This window comes from Dicentrarchus labrax, unplaced genomic scaffold, assembly GCF_905237075.1.
Source record: "Dicentrarchus labrax unplaced genomic scaffold, dlabrax2021, whole genome shotgun sequence".
Taxonomy (NCBI): domain Eukaryota; kingdom Metazoa; phylum Chordata; class Actinopteri; family Moronidae; genus Dicentrarchus; species Dicentrarchus labrax.
In genome coordinates, this window is record NW_026136705.1 from 24,628,113 (window position 1) to 24,649,132 (window position 21,020).

Here is a 21,020-nt window from a genome sequence, read left to right on the forward strand (position 1 = left end):
TATAACATTAAGAAATAAAGCAGGTATTTTGTAGCTTTATTACCCCTTGTTGGATGCAAATAAACAATTTCCCCCATATTTAAAGAGAAAAACACGTTTTGGATGTCAAAGTGGTTCAAGAGGGGAAGGAGGAGGGAAAAAAAAAAAACCTTCACGTCCCCTATTTCGAGCTCTGCGCATGCTCAGACTGCGCTCCCGTCTTATTAATTTTTAATGGAAAATGGCTGCGTTTCTTTTCCAAACCTCTGGAGCAGGGAGATAAAAATAAAAAAAAAACCCCGTCCATCTGAGCACATCTCGCGTCTCGTCCACGTCCCCACCGGAACAAGCCGATGTTTGTGATTTAAACTCGAGTCAGCCGATGTCCCGTGGTGCGAACATATTTGGGAAAATGGATCGACTCTCGCTTTGAGGGATGAAAGATCATTTTTCGCCTTAACCCTTTCTGCGCCGAGATTCTGCGAACAATCGAGGTACAGTAACCTTTAGTGCGTAATGCTGGTGGCAGGAGGGTGCATATAGGTTCGGTATATGGCCTAAATGTGAGCCGGGAGATCGGATATCTGCACTTATCCGCGCTTTTGTCAATATTTTAACCCATTTTATCTATAAAACCCGTTATTCGGGCCAAAAAAAAAAAAAAAAAAAACGAGCAGTATGTGTTGTTCACGTTGCACAGGGGCAAAGTGACATGGAGAGTAGGAGGTTTTTTCTGTCGCCTGGACGCAAAGGATGCAGAATCCGTGTGTATATATATTTATATATATGTTTTTGTGAATGAATATTACTACAGACAGTGTATAGTAAAGTCCACACCTCCTTGCATCCTGTGTCCTCTGCAGAAGATCTCATCAGCAGCACTTTGTCCTTTCTTTTTGCCTTCTTCAAGTATTTATAGCCTATTTATTAGTTCATATTAGTTGTTTTTATTGTTGGAATTAAAGAACAGTTCTGTGTGTAAACAGTCAGATTGTTACTTATTGTAATTACTAGGTTATTGTGTATTTTACACCAGTAATGAGAGAGAAAATAGTCCTTTTGCTGTTGCCCCCCTACACCAGGAGGTCAGAGGTCAGGTCAGCAGCAGACCACTGGCTGATAGGGATTCAGCATATTGCTCAAAAGAACTTCAGCACCACTTCAGTAAGGTTTATGCTTGTTCTGAAGGTCTCAACCCAGGTCTTTTTTTGTCTCCAGAACCATTACCCCCAACCTACATCACACTGATAAAACATTTATTTATTCACAAGTGGGGGCGGTTTAGTCAGAATCTAAAACCTGTTTTTTTCTAGGCCAAGTTAAAACAAGGCCATTTGAACCTTTTGACTTCTGACCTCTTTTTATTTTTAGCGAGTGAGGAGCCAGAATAAAAAAAAAGGGTTTAAATACCCGAGCTCAGAGAACCCAGCATAACACAACAAGCTGAGTTTGAACTTAGATTCAAAGCATCTTTAACACACGACAGAGCGAAACAATGGCAAGGAAAGTCATGCATTTTGCGAGAAGAAAAAGAAAGTTGCAAGAATAGGATTCAGAATTCCTCATTCCTGACAGCAAAATCTACAGCAAGGCAGAAGTTACGACACCCCATTCAGAAAACAACGGTTTATTGAGAAGCGCTGGCTCATTTGTAAAGAGATAAACATGAATCAAACGAAAACTAGAAGAAAAAAAACTTTGTATCAAAGAAAACAAACTTTATGCAATCACACCTTTTGTGTTAAATTGTGAAAGTCTGACAGTTAAAATGGAAAATTCTATTGGGGAGCTTTAAAAATCTAACTGGTGGGCTTTTCCCACTACACACTATTTGTACACTAAACTTGAGTGAGGGTTATCTCTTCTCTAAACCAGTCGGAAATTTGTAGTCTTATTATGTTAACAAAGGCTGTGAGTGTCAGACTTTAAATCTGGACTTTTATTTTGAAGTTTAAGCCCAGAATTAAACCGGCTCAAGGCTAGCCCCGTTCAGATGGTTCCCATGGACAAGCTTAAGGAAGCAGCTGTGCACTGCTCTTTATTGGAGGTGGGGAAGTTAATTTGATGTTCATTTGCCAAACCAAAATGTTAGTCTTCATCCTTCAACCTTCTCCAGTCATTCAGGAGACTCTCTGTGTTGCCAGAGCTGTTGGGACTCTTTAGCCCTCTTACTTTGGAGGTAGGCCGGTATTAAGCGCATTACATTGCATTGAGTGGAACCATTGTAATTGGATGCATCATCAACAGAGGATATTGAAATGACATACCCGCTTTGGTTCCCAAGGAAAACCTGCTATTGTTTTGGTTCCAGCTGCAGCTTTTCAGGTTCCAAACCAATTCATTTAGCTTGAACCATATCGGAACCCGTTTGCTGTTGGTGGAAAAAGCCTAAATGAGGCAATAGAAGCTGCAACACTGGAACCTTATTTAGACAAGTAATAAAAATGTGAGATTTATACTTTATCAAAAGTGTTTTCAAACAAGTATTTGTAGGTTTTACAAGAGAAAAGACTTCAGGGATGAAGAGTAAATGGTTTGGCAAATGCATGTCAAGTTAACTTCCCCACCTCCAATAAAGAGCACAGCTGCTTCCTTAAGCTTTTCCGTGGGAAACATCTGGGACTGTCTCACACGTTAGGTTTTAGGTAAGCCCTTCAGTCTAAAGCCTTAAATGTGTCCAGGTTTCTTTAAATGATGCGGGTCAAAATATTATAAAACACCTTCACTTTATGCTGTGTAATTGTTTTGGAGTTTGTATGGATGCTGTCTTCAGTTCATTTTATTTTTTTCCTGGCATTGTCCTACCTAGACAACAGCATCGATTCTACACATAAATATCAGCACTTCTATCTGTGTGCGATAATAACACAGCTGCAACTTATTTCTGACCCCCAGCAGAAGATGATGCGTCAGGTGACAAGCAGTGACTTCTGCATGAATAGCAGGCCGTCATGCCTGGCAGAGGACGGCCACCACGCCGCCTCCCACTTTGAACTGTGCACCTCCCAGTCCAACAAGTTCTACCCTCCTCCCCCTCCGTCCCTCCAGATGACGCTGGCTCCCATGGCCTTACCCGCCCAGAGCCACAAGTCCATGGTGTGCCAGAGACAGGAAGTTCTTGGTGGTGACTCACGCTCGTCTGGAAAAATACCCGGCATTAAAAGCACTGATCAAGCGCCGGATGACAGCAAGAAGAAGAACAAGGCTGCCGGGAAGACGGGCAGACGTGGGAGGCCTTTGGGAACCACCAAGCTAGCCGGATACAGAACCAGCACAGGGCGACCCCTCGGCACCACCAGAGCAGCCGGGTTCAAGACGAGCCCGGGAAGGCCGCTGGGTACAACCAGAGCGGCGGGGTACAAGGTCAGCCCCGGACGGCCTCCTGGTAGCATCAAGGGCCTCTCTCGCCTCAACAAACTGGCTTACGGTAGCACCTGCAGCGGAGCGGCTTTCCCCTATCCACTGCCACACAAGGAAATCCTCTGTGAACCTTCCTGCAAAGAGAAGACAGCTAATGAGTAAAAGGCTCTCTGCGTTTCTACTCACCCTCCATCAGTTAAATGAGAGACGCATGTGTACAGGTTTCCTGACAGATACTGGGGAGTGATTGTAATCTTTCCCAGTCTGCTGTGAGGCTAAGAGGAGGAGATTTTCTATTATTCGTGTTGGTGTCATCTGTGTGCCTGCCACCTGATATAATACTGTTAGTTTTTCAGTGCTACTGCTGGAGATCTATAGTGTGTGGAAGCTTTCACTTCACATTGCTGTGTCTGTTTTCTTGGGGGAAAAAAATAAGAAAAACCACCAGATGTTTATTGAGCATTGGGGCTTTTATCTTACTTACAACTGTAGTGGTAGTTCATGACAAGTTTAATTTTTTAGTGTGCTTTATGTAGCATTTTAACACCGTTGAATGTTTGAAACATTCATTTCAAAATGTTTCATTACTGTAAACAAAGGAGACCATCATGAGAAGACTGATAGCCACAAAGCAAATCAAGGACAGATTTTAATTTTATGTTCATCACACTACAGTTTGAATTTCATATTAGCTAATGTAATTGGATATTTGCTCTTGTTCTTGATCTTTAAACAAACGACAAACAAGCAAGAAAGGAGGAAAGAGAGGGACAAGTAGCAATGCTGTCTTTAGATTGGTTGGGAAAACTAAATCCTATATGTAGCACCTTTTTATGTGTCATATTTGTGAAATGGGAGGCATCTTACTCTGGATTCAGACTCTTTATTTTGAGTGTCTGCTTTTGAGATTTCAGGTGAGCAGTTGGGGGTCAAGTGCCTTGCTCAGTGGCACTTCAAAGATAGATGCACAGATCTTCCTTCAGGCTAACATCCAGTTAATCCAACTTTTTTCACTCGGCACCAGAATCAACACTAAAAAAACATGTCTCCTGCTCACACTACCGTTTGCGCTTCAAATGTCACGCTGCAAAATCCCTGCATTTTATTATTTGCATGGAAATGTCATCAAAGCAACAGAGTCAACTTACAGATTGCTGTGAGAAATTCCACCTGTTATCCAAGTCTGAACTAATCTATTGCATAAACATTGCCAGCAATTTAGTTCATCTTCAGCTTTTCTTCAAAAAATTGGTTAATGTGGGCCGTGGTTGCCTCGTTTGCTCCTGAATCGCCACAGAAAAGTTGTCTGTGGTTAAATGTTTGGATGAACGGTGTTTGTGTGTTCTGCTTGGTACTGGATTGCTCTTCATTCCAGGTAAAATTTGAGGTAGCTCGTCTTGGCTTCCACACAGTTGCTGGTGGTGCCACTGTAGCAGCGGGATATTAGTTACTCCTGGTACAGGTTGTCTAGGGCGGGTTATCAATTACATGATTTCTGCTATAGATACCAAAACTGTACATGTTATAACCCCCCACACACACACACAAACAATTTTTTTCTGTTTTACGAAACGCCCAACATTCCTCAAAATATTTCATGTTTAATTGTGTGTCAACACCAAGCAGCTGAACAAGAGCATTTCTTAAATAAAAGATTTTTTAAATTAGCTAAAAATGTATTTATATAAAAAATATATATGATCAAAAAACAAGTAAACCAAACCAGTTTTAAATTAGGATATCAGTTTTGGATTCTCGTTGCTACAGACATTTTTTTTTCGATTCTTAGTAGTGTTGAAATTCAACACCCAGCCCTAATCTTATCAAAATACGACCAAAATTTGTGATTTTATTGCCCCAACAACAGACTCTTGCCTAAATAGGTCAGCTTTGGGACTGTTTTAATCCATACTGTATATATATATATATATAGAGAGAGAACATTGGTTTACTTTATAATAGACACCTGTTCACATTGTCACATTGTAGGGAAAGTCTATCACAAAGAATTACTGTGTATCTTTTGTTTTATTTATCAAAACCACTGATTACATTATTTAGTGTGAACAAGGATACAAAGTTAGATACAAAGCAAAACTCACATACAAATACAGATATATTTTGCTTTATTTGTCCCCAGATAATAAGCAGATTGGTATTCAAAATATCATATTATCTGTAACATGAATGTGTTGCTGAATGCACTGACTATGATTGATATGGCAGTTAACATTGTAGTTATAGAACTAATTTACACAATCTATCTTTTAACAATAACATCTATTTAATGTGATACTTGTGTGACATACATTTACCCACCTAAAGCCTCAAATATCCTTTTTTTATTCTTACTCACAGATTTAAAAAAAATAACTTAAGATACATGTTTTGATTTGTATTTTAATGCGGAATCATAAACAAATGAGACTATTACGGACAGGACTGTGAGCCACCGCTGCCCTCTATTCTGTGGTTTTACACTGTGAGCCAGCAGGTTATATTTGGTGGGAAATCTGCAGACAGGTGGCGCTGTTCCTCCATAGCAAACAGCAAAAGCTGTAGGAGCTTTATCAGAGGCAGAGGGAAGCAGTGAATGGGCAATGGGAAAAAATCTCTTCCATTACATTCATCCCCTGAAACAAATCTGAAGAGAAGAACTAACAGCCACATTTGTGGAGATCTTGCAGCCACTATCTGAGGTGTGACGTAGACCACAAATGATCTCAATCATGGTCTCATTTGTTTACGTTTATCACATTAAGGTAAAATAATTTAAGAATTATGTATTGATGTTTTAACTTCTCCATCTTAAAGTAATGGTACAGCTTATCAATCTTTCAAGCTTTGATTTTTACAATGGCAAGGTCAAATCATGTCTGTTTAGTTTTTTTAATTATGTTGTTATTTATTATGTTATTTTAGGTACATTACCATAGCCCTGTAGAACACTTGAATCTAACAGTGGTGGGAGGGAGGTGTTTTTGTGAAATGCTAATGTAAAATAATTTAGTGCAAACAGAAAGACATGGGAGATGCAGTTGTTTTATTGGTTTAATATTTGTCATTTCACGCTTAATGCACCGTAAATACAGTAGATCATATATCGTGAAATTATTCAAAATAATGGATATTTGACTACTTGTCACTTGCCCTGGTGAACATCCAATTTTTTGGTATCATTCATGTACAGGCATTTGAAATCCTGAGAGTGGCGAAACAGTATAAGCTTCACTGAGTTGCTCTCTTGTGACAAAATTTAAAATAGTTAAATTTGGTGCAATAATCTGTTGTATGTATTGTACTGTGAAAACTTTGATACTATCACTTTTTATTATTGTTGTATTTTTATACTTGTGTACAAGGCCTTCTGTCACATGTTTCGTTGATGTGTGTGGTGTTAACAGAGGTTACTGAAATGTCACATACAAATTTTCACCCTCCTTTACCAAAGAATATGACGTTATCTAACTGTACGAGGCATTTATGCTATTTGATTTTTAGAAATATTCCAACATCTCACAAAATAACCTTAGCATGAAAGTTACTGTGTAAAATGTAAATGAAAAAAGCACTTGGAGACCACTATCCCATAAAAGGTAGTATGATTGTTTGGATTAGTAAAATAACTTTAAATGCCAGTTTCTTGAATGCATTCTAAATTGCTACATTGACAATGTAAACTAAGTTCTTTACATTTGATCGTATTTATATCCATCTGTTATTCTACTTTGAAAGTAGTTCTCTTTTTATATATAATTGTTATGTAGCCATGTTTGATATTTAACTGATATTGTTTTGTTGAGGTTATGGCTGACATGATGCCTGGCGGTCTCACATTCTGATGTTTGTGGGTTGTTGTTTTCTTTTAGGTTTTAGATGCACACGATGAGATGGAGCCTGACGGGACGCATTGTTTGCTGGACAGACATTTCGACGTGTCACTGTAGGAAAAGCACAGGTGTAAATAATATAATGAATGATGGATCACTGTCACGGCTTACTGGGACATCTGAATGGGCCGTTTATGTTACTAGTAACACCTGTGCTTCTCCTTCAGCGACGAGACAAAATGTTTGCTGTGAAAAGCTGAAATATTTTGGGGGTTTTTGTCCATATTCTAGGCTAACTAGGTATCTACTCTTCTACTGAAAAGCACATTGTCTTTTAACGAACATAAAAGAATGAATATTTTGTCAATGTTCAACAACTACAGCTCCCATGATGCTTTAACAGCGTCGTAGTGGAAGAGCGGCTAGCCTCTCTACCACCAACCTCTGTATTTCCCTCTGATTGAAGGTTTCTTCCATCCCTGGTTCATATTCTAAGATTAATGGGTATTCCTCCAAAGGTCTCAGGCTTTTGGGAAATGGTGTTTGGCAAAGGCAGTGAGTTTAGATTTTCCATCGTTTGTGTTACAACAAATGTGATTTTGAGTTTTTCTTTCCTCTAGAACAAAAAAGTTAGTTTAGCTTAGTGGGACTTTGTGATGTTGTTGAAGCTAACAAAATGTAGGATATTGTCTTATTGTCTCAGTTAATATAAAGAGCTGTGCAAAGTTTACTATACTACTATAGCATCCATTTAGCTTCGAATATGGACAGAAAACTCCAGGAAAAGGTTTCAGCTTTTTAGAAAGACTGATGAAAGAAAACCAATCGAGTTTATATTAACTGAACAGAGGCAAGCTAGGTCATTATGGCTTGGGTTAATTGACATATGTTTGACATGGTTCAGATTCAGGTAAGAATTTAAGAATCCTTCCCCATAAGGATGGCTGGACATCGAAACAATTAATGTCATATTATCTGAGATATTTGGTGTTCTGCACTGTTAACAAACTTGTTCTAAATGGTAAAAATCAAAGCTCTTTAGCAGTGTGACGGTGTAATATCAGAGCACCCTGAAGGTTCTTGTACATCTGTTTCACTATGTAGCTTTGAGTTTTTATCTAAAATATTTAGTTAAATGTACGGACAAGGTGTAAGGCCTTGTATGTCACAGAAACAATCTTGATCTTGACCCTCCAAGGAGGACATCACGGAAGGGATAAGGGATGAAATGATGATTTATGGAAGGTGGATTACCTAAAATAGACTCAATAACGCAATTAATTTTTTGACATTCCTGTAATATTATAAGTTAAATAAGTGCTGACACAAGGCACAGGGATTGATTCATGTAATATTTTTTTTCTTTTTTGTTTGTTTTTCAAGTGATTTGTTTTCTCCCACCATCATCAGCACTGAATCAACAAATGGTCTGTTGTCCATAGACGATTTAAAAAAAATATTACCTCACACTTTTGAGTGTTTTTGAGAAGACGTGAAGCCCAGTCATTCCTGAAGTGTGATTGGCGAAGCCTGCAAAGCTTTGTATTATTCCCATTTTATTCCTGCATGATTGTTGTGGAATGTTCAAAAGTTGTGTAATAAATCTGAAAGTAACTCATTCTGCTGAAACATTGACTTGAGATGTTTTTCTTTAGTAAAGATCTGAAATTTCCCAAACTTAAAATCACTTTACGACTGTGCTGTTTCTGGTGAAATTACCAGTCACCCCATAAAGAGGACGTTGTTGCCTTCATTAATCTCCCAGTGTGTTTGTCTGTCAGCAAAATGTGTTGAAAAACTGACTGATTGGAAAGAAATATAATAATTTTTGTGATACTAAGAGTGTTTTGTTAGTGTGATATTTAAATAATGGAGGATTGCTGTTAAAATGACGACAAGTCAGCTATTAATCTATATATTTATTTATTTGTACACACACTGCACACTGACTGAATGTTTCCTGACGATTATTAGTATGTAAAGACACTTGTACATTTTAAAAAAGTAACATGATTTAGCAATATGATTACAACAGCAGCACAGTATGCAGAACAGACAGCAGTATGAAGAGTACTAAAAAGTAAACTTTAAATTATTCAAATCATGTTTATGAAGATATGGTACAACTAAAACAAAAATACAAACTAACTAATACAATTAAAACTTTTAATTAATTTTAATTAATTTGGCAAATGCTCAAAAATAAAAATAATTTAGCCTGTTTATATGATAACCAAACTGATTTTTAAGTAGGACAAAAACAGATTTTTCATATGCAATATTTTCCATGCACAGTATACAATGAAAATGTTTAAATGTAATATAAGAATCAAATTTCAGATAAATCCCAAGCAAATAAAAAGAGAAATTAGTTATGCAACATTTCATCATTTCATTGAATTAACATAAACAAAACAACATGAATCACTCTTTAAACTCCTGTCTACTTGAGATCACACAACTCAGCAGTGTCTCCAGCACTTTGTGGAAGCCAAAATCCTGGATATAGAGGCTGAGTGAATGTGGTCTGGACTCTGTGGAGGAGAGTCATGGTTTCAGTGACACTGTAGTAAGACAGAGTACCTGCCCTATGATCCAGGTAAACTCCTATTGTGGAGGACTGAGGGCCTGAGATGGAAGTAACAATATTGTTATGTCTGAATGTATAACCACTAAAACATTCTAATGACCAAGATTTGTCATTATTTCCAAATCCACATTCCTCTCTGGTCCCTTTTCTGACAATATTCTTGTATGCAACTGCTACATAAACAATCCCGCTCCACTTCACCTCCCAGTAACAACGTCCAGTCAGACCCTCTCTACACAGGACCTGCCACCTTTCACCAAATCTGTCTGGGTGATCCAAATATAACTGGTCTACTGCCATTAATGTTGCTTTTCTGTTTCTGTCACACAATGACAAACGTGTGTTTGCTGTGTTTGGATCCAGTGTGATCTGACAGAAATATTTTAAAAACTCAGCTCTGGTTTTGGGCTCTGCTTGAGGCGGTAAAACATCCACATCAGTCACTGCCAGTGAGATCTTTGTCGACTCCTCACTCAGAACAGCCTGCAGTTTATCTCTGGCAATTGACACAGCCGCTGTCACTTCTTCAAAACAGCGCAGAGGATGGACATCAATGCTGGGTATATCTTTATATTCACTGAGACGTGACAGCGATGGGTAGTTGCTTAGGAAATGGAGGTGATCCTCAGTGTGTGAGAGCTTCGCCAGCTCAGTGTCTTTCCTCCGAAGCTCAGTTATCTCCTGCTGCAGCTTCTTCTCCAGCTCTTCAGCTCGACTCACTTCAGTTTTCTGCTGTGATCTGATCTGCTGCTTCACTTCAGAGCTTCTTTTCTCGATGAGACGGATCAACTCAGTAAAGATCTTCTCACTGTCCTTCACAGCTTCATCCGCAGAAAGATTGATAGCCTCCACCCTCTGCTGAATCAGCTTGACGTTTTTCTCTCTGTCCTGGATTTTCTGTTGAATCTTTTGCTGAATCACCCCGAGCTCCGTCTGCCTCTCAGCCCTTTCTGCTGCAGCGGAGACTGTGTCATGGCCTTTATGATCATCCATGGAGCAGAGATAACAGATGGACTTCTGATCAGTGCGGCAGAATATCTTCATCACCTCGTCATGGTGGGAGCAGATATTCTCCTCAAACTTTGAAGTGGCTTCAACCAGCTTGTGTTTCTTTAGTAGAGGCAAGTTGTAGTGAGGCTGGAGGTGTTGCTCACAGAAAGAGGCCATACACACCAGACAGGACTTGAAGGCTTTCTGCTTAATCCCAGTGCAGTAATCACAGGCCACGTCTCCAGGTCCTGAATAGGAACGATCAGGTGAAGCAGCTTGAATTCCTACTTTCTTCAGGTCCTCCACTAACTCTGCTAACATGGTATTTTTCACCAGTACAGGCCTTGGTGTGAAGGTCTGCCTGCACTGAGGACAGCTGTGTGTTTTCTCCTTCTCATTCTCCTCATTCCAGCAGTCTTTAATACAGCTCATGCAGTAGCTGTGCCCACAGGGAATAGCCACCGGATCCTTTAGAAGATCCAGACAGATTGAACAGCTGAATTTTTCTCGATCCAGTTGAATCCCTTGCTGCGCCATTTCTCCTCTAGACGACGGTGAATGTCAGTAAGTTTCACTTTCTGTTACCAGAAAAAAGCTGTGCTCATTTCCTTGTTGACTGACTGATCTACAGTGTATGGACATTTCACCTCTTTTCAATACACAGTGCTTATGCCCATCTTTACACTGGAAGATCTGTGAAAGGGGAGGGAACAACAACAAACGTCACTGCTGAATGGACCTTGAGCAGGGAAGGCCTTGCACAGCCAGTAAATAAACCTGGGTGGGGTTATAAAGTTATAATTCATTCTAGGAAGAGGGTTGGTTTGAGAGTTCCAGTATATCTACTACTGTTACTATGACTGCAACTACTTCTACTAGAATCAGAGCACTTTGTAATGTTGGTTTTAAAAGTGCTCTATATAAAAAGATTATTATTATTATTGTTATTACTACCGGTGCTGCTGCTGCTGCTACTAATAAAGTTTGCCTATAACACCTTTTATACAGTAAATGCATCTCAAAGGGCTTCACAGCTTTATTGTAGGAGTTTGTCTTAGTGTTTTGTAGCAGATAATTTGAGGATCGAAGTTCTACGAAGGACACACACTGCATTACGTCAAACAAATTGCTGAGGCAAGTCCACAGAGAGAAATGAGATGGGGTTAAAACTAAATGTACAAGGCATTTGCTGTGTTCCACAGATTACAGCAAAGCTACAACACTAACAACTCCAGGAAGCTACAGGTAATTAGTTATATAACAATATATTCATAAAACGTAAAAGAAAACCCTTAAAGACAAATAACGACATGAGAGTCTGACAATCAGCTCACTCAGTAACTTAATAAATTGAAAATATTGCATACATTCATTGTGTTGATAGCCTTTTTGTTCTGTGAGGAATAAATTGTCACATATTTTTTAATTTCCCTCATAAATAAAAAGAAAGTTTTGTTTTTAAATAATATATATATTATCTGAGATATTTGGTGTTCTACACTGTTAACAAACTTGTTCTAAATGGTTAAAAATCAAAGCTCTTTAGCAGTGTGACGATGTAATATCAGAGCACCCTGAAGGTCCGTGTATATCTGTTTCACTATGTAGCTTTGAGTTTTTATCTAAAATATTTAGTTAAATGTACGGACAAGGTGTAAGGCCTTGTATGTTACAAAAACAATCTTGATCTTGACCCTCCAAGGAGGACATCACGGAAGGGATAAGGGATGAAATGATGATTTATGGAAGGTGGATTACCTAAAATAGACCCAATAACGCGATTCATTTATTGATATTCCTGTAATATTTCAAGTTAAATAAGTGCTGACACAAGGCACAGGGATTGATTCATGTAATATTTTTTTTTTTTTTTTTTTTCAAGTGATTTCTTTACTCCATCTTCAGCATTGAATCAACAAGTGGTCTGTTGTCTGTAGATGATTTAAAAAATATATTACCTCACACTTTTGAGTGTTTTTGAGAAGACGTGAAGCCCAGTTATTCCTGAAGTGTGATTGGCGAAGCCTGCAAAGCTTTGTATTATTCCCATTTTATTCCTGCATGATTGTTGTGGAATGTTCAAAAGTTGTGTAATAAATCTGAAAGTAACTCATTCTGCTGAAATATTGACTTGAGATGTTTTTCTTTTGGTAAAGACCTGAAATTTCACAAACTTAAAATCACTTTACGACTGTGCCATTTCTGATGAAATTACCAGTCACCCCATAAAGAGGACGTTGTTTCCTTCATTAATTTCCCAGTGTGTTTGTCTGTCAGCAAAATGTGTTGAAAAACTGACTGATTGGAAAGAAATATAGTCAGAAAATAATTGATTTTTGTGATACTGAGAAGAATATAGAGCGTTTTGTTAGTGTGATATTTAAATAATGGAGGATTGCTGTTAAAATGATGACAAGTCAGCTCTTATTAATATATATATTTATTTATTTATTTGTACACACATTGAACACAGACTTTTCATAAATGTTTCCTGAAGATTATTAGCATGTAAAGACACTTGACTTAACCTCTTAAAAAGATGATTAGCTAACCGCCACAGCAGAGTAGCCAATTTTATTGTTTTTAAGTACTTTTTGGGTACATTTTAAAAAAGTAACATGATTTAGCAATATGATTACAACAGCAGCACAGTATGCAGTACAGACAGCAGTATGTAGAGTACTAAAAAGTAAACATTAAATTTTAGAAATTATGTTTATGAAGAAATGGTACAACTAAAATACAAATACAAACTAACAAAATTAAAACTTGTATTAATTTGGCAAATGCTCAAAAATAAAAATAATTTAGCCTGTTTATATAATAACCAAACTGATTTTTAAGTAGGACAAAAACTGATTTTTCATATGTCATATTTTCCATGCACAGTATACAATGAAAATGTTTAAATGTAATATGAGAATCAAATTTCAGATAAATCCCAAGCAAATAAAAAGAGAAATTAGTTCTCTTTCATTTAATCATTTCATTAACATAACATAAACAAAACAACATGAATCACTCTTTAAACTCCTGTCTACTTGAGATCACACAACTCAGCAGTGCTTCCAATACTTAGTGGAAGCCAAAATCCTGGATATAGAGGCTGAGTGAATGTGGTCTGGACTCTGTGGAGGAGAGTCATGGTTTCAGTGACGCTGTAGTAAGACAGAGTACCTGCCCTATGATCCAGGTAAACTCCTATTGTGGAGGACTGAGGGCCTGAGATGGAAGTAGCAATATCGTTATGTCTGAATTTATAATGACCACTAAAACATTCTAATGACCAAGATTTGTCATTATTTCCAAATCCACATTCCTCTCTGGTCCCTTTTCTGACAATATTCTTGTATGCAACTGATACATAAACCATCCCACTCCACTTCACCTCCCAGTAACAACGTCCAGTCAGACCCTCTCTACACAGGACCTGCCACCATTCACCAAATCTGTCTGGGTGATCCAAATATAACTGGTCTACTGCCATTAATGTTGCTTTTCTGTTCCTGTCACACAATGACAAACGTGTGTTTGCTGTGTTTGGATCCAGTGTGTTCTGACAGAAATATTTTAAAAACTCAGCTCTGGTTCTGGGCTCTGCTTGAGGCAGTAAAACATCCACATCAGTCACTGCCAGTGAGATCTTTGTCGACTCCTCACTCAGAACAGCCTGCAGTTTATCTCTGGCAATTGACACAGCCGCTGTCACTTCTTTATAACAGCACAGAGGATGGACATCAATGCTGGGTAAATCTTTAGATTCACTCAGACGTGACAGCGATGGGTAGTTTTTCAGGAAATGGAGGTGATCCTCAGTGTGTGAGAGCTTCGCCAGCTCAGTGTCTTTCCTCCGAAGCTCAGTTATCTCCTGCTGCAGCTTCTCCTCCAGCTCTTCAGCTCGACTCACTTCAGTTTTCTGCTGTGATCTGATCTGCTGCTTCACTTCACAGCTTATTTTCTCAATGAGACGGATCAACTCAGTAAAGATCTTCTCACTGTCCTTCACAGTCTCATCCGCAGAAAGATTGATAGCCTCCACCCTCTGCTGAATCAGCTTGACGTTTTCCTCTCTGTCCTGGATTCTCTGTTGAATCTTTTGCTGAATCACCCCGAGCTCCGTCTGCCTCTCAGCCCTTTCTGCTGCAGCGGAGACTGTGTCATGGCCTTTATGATCATCCATGGAGCAGAGATAACAGATGGACTTCTGATCAGTGCGGCAGAATATCTTCATCACCTCGTCATGGCGAGAGCAGATATTCTCCTCAAACTTTGAAGTGGCTTCAACCAGCTTGTGTTTCTTTAGTAGAGGTACGTTGTAGTGAGGCTGGAGGTGTTGCTCACAGAAAGAGGCCATACACACCAGACAGGACTTGAAGGCTTTCTGCTTAATCCCAGTGCAGTAATCACAGGCCACGTCTCCAGGTCCTGAATAGGAACGATCAGGTGAAGCAGCTTGAATTCCTACTTTCTTCAGGTCCTCCACTAACTCTGCTAACATGGTATTTTTCACCAGGACAGGCCTTGGTGTGAAGGTCTGCCTGCATTGAGGGCAGCTGTGTGTTTTCTCCTTCTCATTCTCCTCATTCCAGCAGTCTTTAATACAGCTCATGCAGTAGCTGTGCCCACAGGGAATAGTCACCGGATCCTTTAGAAGATCCAGACAGATTGAACAGCTGAGTTTTTCTCGATCCAGCTGAATCCCTTGCTGCGCCATTTCTCCTCTAGACGACAGTGAATGTCAGTAAGTTTCTTTCTGTTACCAGAAAAAAGCTGTGCTCGTTTCCTTATTGACTGACTAGTCTACAGTATATGGGCGTTTCACCTCTTAGATTACAATACACAGTGATTATGCCCATCTTTACACTGGAAGATCTGTGAAAAGGGAGGGAACAACAACAACAACACCTTGAGCAGGTAAGGCCTTGCACAGCCAGTAAATAAATCCTGGTGGGGTTATAAAGTTGCAGTGCTTCATTCCAAGAAGAGGATTGGTTTGAGTGTTCCAGTATATCTACTATTGTTACTGTGACTGCACTTTTACTAGACTCAGAGCACTTTGTAATGTTGGTTTTAAAAGTGCTCTATAAATAAAGATTATTATTATTATTATTACTACTGCTGCTGCTGCTTCCGCTACTAATGAAGTTTGCCTGTATAGCACCTTTTATACAGAAAATGCATCTCAAAGGGCTTCACAGCTTTATTGTAGGAGTTTGTCTTAGTGTTTTGTAGCAGATAATTTGTGGATCGAAGTGTTCTACAAAGGACACACACTGCATTACGTCAAACAAATTGCTGAGGCAAGTCCACAGAGAGTGCTCTATAAATAAAGATTATTATTAATAGTATGTCATTTTGTGAATAATAATAATAATAAGTAATAAATTAGGCTTATTGAAAAAAGAAAATACAATATTCTATAGTTAAAACAAAATCTAAGAAAATTAAATGGATTTAAAAAAGCTTTTATGTAAAATTACAATACCAAAATAAATACGAGTAAGTTTTTATGATGTAACGTTAATTCACAAAAAGAGTAATTTACGTCTCTCTAGTTTTTTTATTTTATTTTATTTTTTAACTTTTCACTGGACCGGAAGCCGGTTTAAAGCCCGGTAGTAGAATCCAGAGGTGCAGCATTTATTTTCTTCCGCCGCAGCTCAAAACATTTCGTTCCTATGAGCCTCACATCTCAGCATGTCGTGATAACCGGTCATATTATTATCCGGCTAAATCTGACAAAAGATGACGGGGATTTTGAACAAACTTCTGATCTCTTATGCCTTATCATTCATATTGTATAATAATAATAATAATAATGTCTTAAAGTTTTCGTCTGTGGCTGCACAAGGTAAGAGACTGACAGCAGTTTAGCTGAACAGTGCTAACACAACACTGCGAACTAACAGTGAACGATTATTTAACAGCTCCTATCAACGCTACCTGCTACTGTTCACTGCATTTACACGGCTGATGATGTCGGGTAGATTGTTAGTTACATAGCCAGACGTCCAGAAACGAGTTATAGTTTCAAAAGCTAGTGATGCACTCACGGTAAATAACGTAAAAATAAAATACAAAATGCTTGTAAGAAAGACCAATAAGTTAGTTTGGGAGACTGAAGACACTGTAGACTCATTGACCTGCTCTAGTCTGATAAAGATATCATTATTGATTACGTATCACTGAACAAATTGGAGAAAGTCTGCAACAAAGCAATGCCAAACTTCCCTTAACCGCAAGGATTTGACTCACTCATCAATCTTCGTGGGAGATAACTGTCCACTTATGGCAAAGAAAACATAGATTAGAAATAATCGATTAATAAAGAGAGTAAAGTGCCTAATAGCTTACCTGTAGCACTGTGACTCACACCATCAAAAGGAACAGGAAGGACAGCCGTGAAAGAAATATCTTAAAATGTGCTGATCTTGATCTGTAATTGACATTTTCCAGAGAATGACGAGTCGCTGGAGCTCATGCTGTCAGACGAAGCGGTGTCCGACTTGGAGAACAGCCCCAAGTTTGTGGAGTCAGAGGACCTGGACTCTCTGCCCAAGAGGCAGTTCAAGACAGCTGAGATTGCAGATGCTGTGATGGGAACCGAAGCCCCCATCGATCCGTCTGACATCGAGTCGCTCTTCCCCAAAAATGTGAAAGACTTCCAGTCGGGCTTCTCCCCGCCTTGTGATGAGAACAGCGCCCAGTGTGGTTCCCCTGCTCTGTCTGCTGTAGGGCTGTCACTGGAGGATAGCAGCTCCGAATCATCACAGCAGGTTACTTTTAAGTCTCTGGACGTCCTCTGATAATTAAATCTTACCCCAAAAAAGAAAACATACATTCAGAAGCTGAAATCCTGCAGAACAGCTGCCTGTCTGTGCTTCGATTAGAGCTGAAACAATTAATTTAAATACCTTTTGTAAGCAAAAACACAAATCATTACAGCCTCTCCTATGTGAGGTTTTGCTACTTTTCTTTGTCTTATATGATAGTAAATTTAATTTATTATCTTTGATTCTGGGTTGGTTAATTGAAGATATCAACATGGGCATTAAGAAATGTTAGTGAAATAAGTTAGTTGCAGCCTTAGTTTAGGTTTCATTCTGCAGTCTGGTTTTACAGAAGCATGCGTCAGCTAAGATCAGTTAAAGTAAACGCAGTGATGAGCGCAGTAGTTGTAGCCGTAGGGCAGAAGTTGACTTCTCCTCGGATGTCTACCTGCAGGTCACTCTTGAAATAGTGCATGCGGACATGCCAACTGAGGAGCAGAACGCCACAGAGACCGCCAAGACGTACAAGGTGAACTGTGATAAGAGGAACGTCACAGGAATGGACAACTTTACTGTGCAGGTCCTGAACGCTTCACAGGTACATACTGCCTATACATACTCAACATCTGAATGCTATTTTCTGATTTTCTCTTTACATTAAAAGCAAGTAAAGTCTTTGTGCATTTGTGGTTGAGTGTATGATACTATACACATGGCTACGGTAGCTATTTACTACTATTAAGAATTTTTTTTAGCTCTTTTGAACCCACAGTGCTTCTACCAGATCAACAGATGTGTTACCAAAACGCCACAGTTCAGGAATACAGTATCTTTAATAAAACACACAGCCAGTAAATTCTGCACACACATACAGAAATGTTCACCCGCTGTAAACTAATGTGTCACGAATAATCATAACTACAATCGGCCGCAGTTTGTGAGCAGTTATGAGCTACCTCAGCATTTTACAGTTGAGTCATTTGTGCTTAACAAACTGTGTAACTGAGACACTGTTTCTAAATGACCTCGATACATTTTTGGCATTTCTGTACTGCAGTAACTTTTTACCTACTGGCTGACACAAGTAAGTGTTTGATGTCTGTTGTTATGCTTTTGACAAGACACTTAATGGGCAATAACAGAGGTAATTGTATTCTTTGTCAAGCAATATATCAAATACTAACAAACTGGAGTTTTATGAACAAGAATTACAGAAATCCACAGAGAGGAAATTGACACATGGTCTTAGAACACAATACACAGTTTTTCCTTTAAGTTTAAGCAATCCTTTCTTAAAAGCTACTGTAGCAGTGCAATATAACTTTTAATCTAACCACATACTTTGTTGCTGCTAATTCACATAAAACAGAGTCAGTATGTTTTTATTCCTAAAATAAAATGTCAGAGAAGAGGATTCAATCAGTCTGCGTCCTCCTTCCTCTCAGGACCTGATGGAGTTCCTGAATGCTAACAGCACAGAGTGCTCCGTGGTGCTGTTCTTCACAGCCTGGTGCCAGTTCTCAGCCAGTCTGGCACCTCACTTCAACGCCCTGCCCCGAGTCTTTCCCAGCATGCACTTCCTGGCACTGGATGCCTCGCAGCACAGCAGGTGAATGATCTTTTTTGGCTTAATGTGTATCATCCCTCCCTCTGTGAAAGTTCAAAGGGGCATTAAGGGATTTCTGATTTTACTACCTTTTGTGGTCTGTGGCTCAGGTATCATCAGCCTTTATCTGGTAGAAATATAATTTACAGTTTTATTAGCCACGAGTAAACTAGCTAATTAGATTAGGAAAGTGTTATGAAATGAAAAGTATGTGTGTGCATGTGACCAAAATATAACCTGCAAAATAATAATAATAATAATAATTTTTTGGGTACTTTTGGCTGTTAATAATCTTACCAAAAACCGTCTGTATCCTTAGACTAGTGGTTCCCTATCTTTTATCTATCATAGATGGCCTCAGTGTCATTGTGGGTTGTGAGCAGTTCAACAGAAATAGTTTTACATTTTGGATTTCTCTCATTGTGTCTCAAGTGTAATATGTGAATTGCAGAAGCAAAATATGCAAATCACAAGAGCTGTAATGTTTTGAAGAAAGTTAAATCTGTGACAAAGCAGCGTTATAATGAAGTACTGTAGTGCTGCAGAGGTGCCCTGGTCTACAAATCTTGTTCTCCAGGTTTAAGAAAACAAAATATTTCACATATTCATGATTTTAATATTTTATTTCACAGTGAAAATTCAAGTTTTGATGAAAAATAATAATTCCTACACAACTGTGAATCGAAATAGCAATATCTGTCAAAATAATCACAATACAATGTTTTTACCAAATTGTGCAGCTCCAGAAAAAGAAAGAAAAAATAAACATGTAGCTTAGATAAACGTATTTGAAAAACATCGCAACACCCTTAAATATAATGCAGCCTCAAAAAACACCACAGAGTTTAATCAACACCCTTTTTAAAAGAGTCTTATCCAAAATTAAATATCATAATGTTTCTGTGTTTAGATAAATGATTATGTGTATTAGACCAGCTCAGGTAAATATCTAAATCTGAGTCAACATTTGTAATTTTCTGTGTCTCGCCCGTCTCATCTTCTACCAGCCTCTCCACGAGGTTTGGGACCGTGGCAGTGCCCAACATCCTGTTGTTCCAGGGGGCCAAACCCATGGCTCGCTTCAACCACACTGACAGAACACTGGAGACGCTCACCTCCTTCATCGCTAACCAGACAGGTACAAACTGAGTACAAACAGTTTCAGTGAAAACCTCTTGTTCTCAGGGACAGAGGTTAAGGTCTTGGTCTGGGGCTCTGGACAGGGGGCCCAAGGTGTCTTGTGGGACAGGAAAAAAATCAATTCCTTTTGTATAATATAAATAATGTCTGTTTTTTTTTTATAAATAATAATAATAATTTTTAGTTTGTGACACTTAAGAGCATTCTTTTCCTCTATGAATACACTTCTACAAGAGGTCATTAGCTGCCGTCAAACAGTTCAGGACCATTGCTCTAACACTTTGAACTATTAGATCTGTATGTATTCCAACGCTGCTCATCTCGCCCTCGTATTTCCTGATAAGCTGTTTACGTGTTCCAGGGTTTGACGCCGGATCAGACAGAACGGTGATGGACGAAGACCGTGTCGGCCCCCTCCCCAGCGTCCCGGTGAAGAGCATCGACTGGCTGCTGGTCTTCTCTATCCTCTTCATCACAGGCTTCACTATCTACGCCATCCTGCGGACAGACAGCATCCGCTGGCTCATACCGGGACAGGAGCATGAGCATCAGGACTGAAAACACACACAGGATGTAAACAATTATTTGATTTAGTTTTTTTTTTTTTTTAAATTAACTAATTTGTTATGCTTCAAGTGTTTTGATGGATAACAATTAATTTATGTGAGCCATTGCGATTTATAATAAAGATTATAATGACTTGTAGCTGTTAACACTTCGGTGCTTGTGGCTAAGCAAAGTCAAAGCTACGGGCT

At 38.8% G+C, this 21,020-nt stretch overlaps 4 protein-coding genes across 5 annotated transcripts; 2 read left to right on the forward strand and 2 right to left on the reverse strand.

The window, feature by feature from the left end:
- Nucleotides 1–182: 182 nt before the first annotated feature.
- On the forward strand, nucleotides 183–8,798 carry cunh5orf24 (chromosome unknown C5orf24 homolog). 2 transcript variants are annotated; one of them, XM_051400657.1, is made up of 2 exons: nucleotides 183–473; nucleotides 2,875–8,798. In XM_051400657.1, the coding sequence occupies exon 2, from the start codon at nucleotides 2,881–2,883 to the stop codon at nucleotides 3,499–3,501; it is 621 nt and encodes a 206-aa protein (XP_051256617.1). In that variant the 5' UTR covers nucleotides 183–473; nucleotides 2,875–2,880; the 3' UTR covers nucleotides 3,502–8,798. The 2 variants fall into 2 exon arrangements, with proteins under 2 accessions (XP_051256617.1, XP_051256616.1); XM_051400656.1 differs by having other exon boundaries at nucleotides 2,878–8,798.
- A 277-nt stretch (nucleotides 8,799–9,075) lies between these two features.
- Nucleotides 9,076–11,425, reverse strand: LOC127363762 (E3 ubiquitin/ISG15 ligase TRIM25-like). Its single transcript, XM_051400628.1, has one exon. It carries the CDS (start codon nucleotides 11,284–11,286, stop codon nucleotides 9,613–9,615), a length of 1,674 nt encoding a protein of 557 aa, XP_051256588.1. The 5' UTR covers nucleotides 11,287–11,425; the 3' UTR covers nucleotides 9,076–9,612.
- Nucleotides 11,426–13,175: 1,750 nt separating this feature from the next.
- On the reverse strand, nucleotides 13,176–15,527 carry LOC127363759 (tripartite motif-containing protein 16-like). Its single transcript, XM_051400626.1, has one exon. The coding sequence runs from the start codon at nucleotides 15,461–15,463 to the stop codon at nucleotides 13,787–13,789; it is 1,677 nt and encodes a 558-aa protein (XP_051256586.1). The 5' UTR covers nucleotides 15,464–15,527; the 3' UTR covers nucleotides 13,176–13,786.
- Nucleotides 15,528–16,406: 879 nt separating this feature from the next.
- txndc15 (thioredoxin domain containing 15) lies at nucleotides 16,407–21,014 on the forward strand. Its single transcript, XM_051400645.1, has 6 exons — nucleotides 16,407–16,600; nucleotides 17,206–17,525; nucleotides 17,974–18,117; nucleotides 18,965–19,128; nucleotides 20,133–20,263; nucleotides 20,627–21,014. Exons 1-6 carry the CDS (start codon nucleotides 16,495–16,497, stop codon nucleotides 20,821–20,823), a joined length of 1,062 nt encoding a protein of 353 aa, XP_051256605.1. The 5' UTR covers nucleotides 16,407–16,494; the 3' UTR covers nucleotides 20,824–21,014.
- Nucleotides 21,015–21,020: the final 6 nt, after the last annotated feature.

Bases quoted from the DNA above. Each gene is read 5' to 3' on its own strand.
- cunh5orf24 (XM_051400657.1), top strand. From the start codon at position 2,881: ATGATGCGTCAGGTGACAAGCAGTGACTTCTGCATGAATAGCAGGCCG.
- LOC127363762 (XM_051400628.1), bottom strand. From the start codon at position 11,286: ATGGCGCAGCAAGGGATTCAACTGGATCGAGAAAAATTCAGCTGTTCA.
- txndc15 (XM_051400645.1), top strand. From the start codon at position 16,495: ATGACGGGGATTTTGAACAAACTTCTGATCTCTTATGCCTTATCATTC. The intron at 17,526-17,973 runs GTTACTTTTAAG...GTCTACCTGCAG, and splicing joins GCTCCGAATCATCACAGCAG to GTCACTCTTGAAATAGTGCA. The intron at 20,264-20,626 runs GTACAAACTGAG...TACGTGTTCCAG, and splicing joins CTTCATCGCTAACCAGACAG to GGTTTGACGCCGGATCAGAC.
- LOC127363759 (XM_051400626.1), bottom strand. From the start codon at position 15,463: ATGGCGCAGCAAGGGATTCAGCTGGATCGAGAAAAACTCAGCTGTTCA.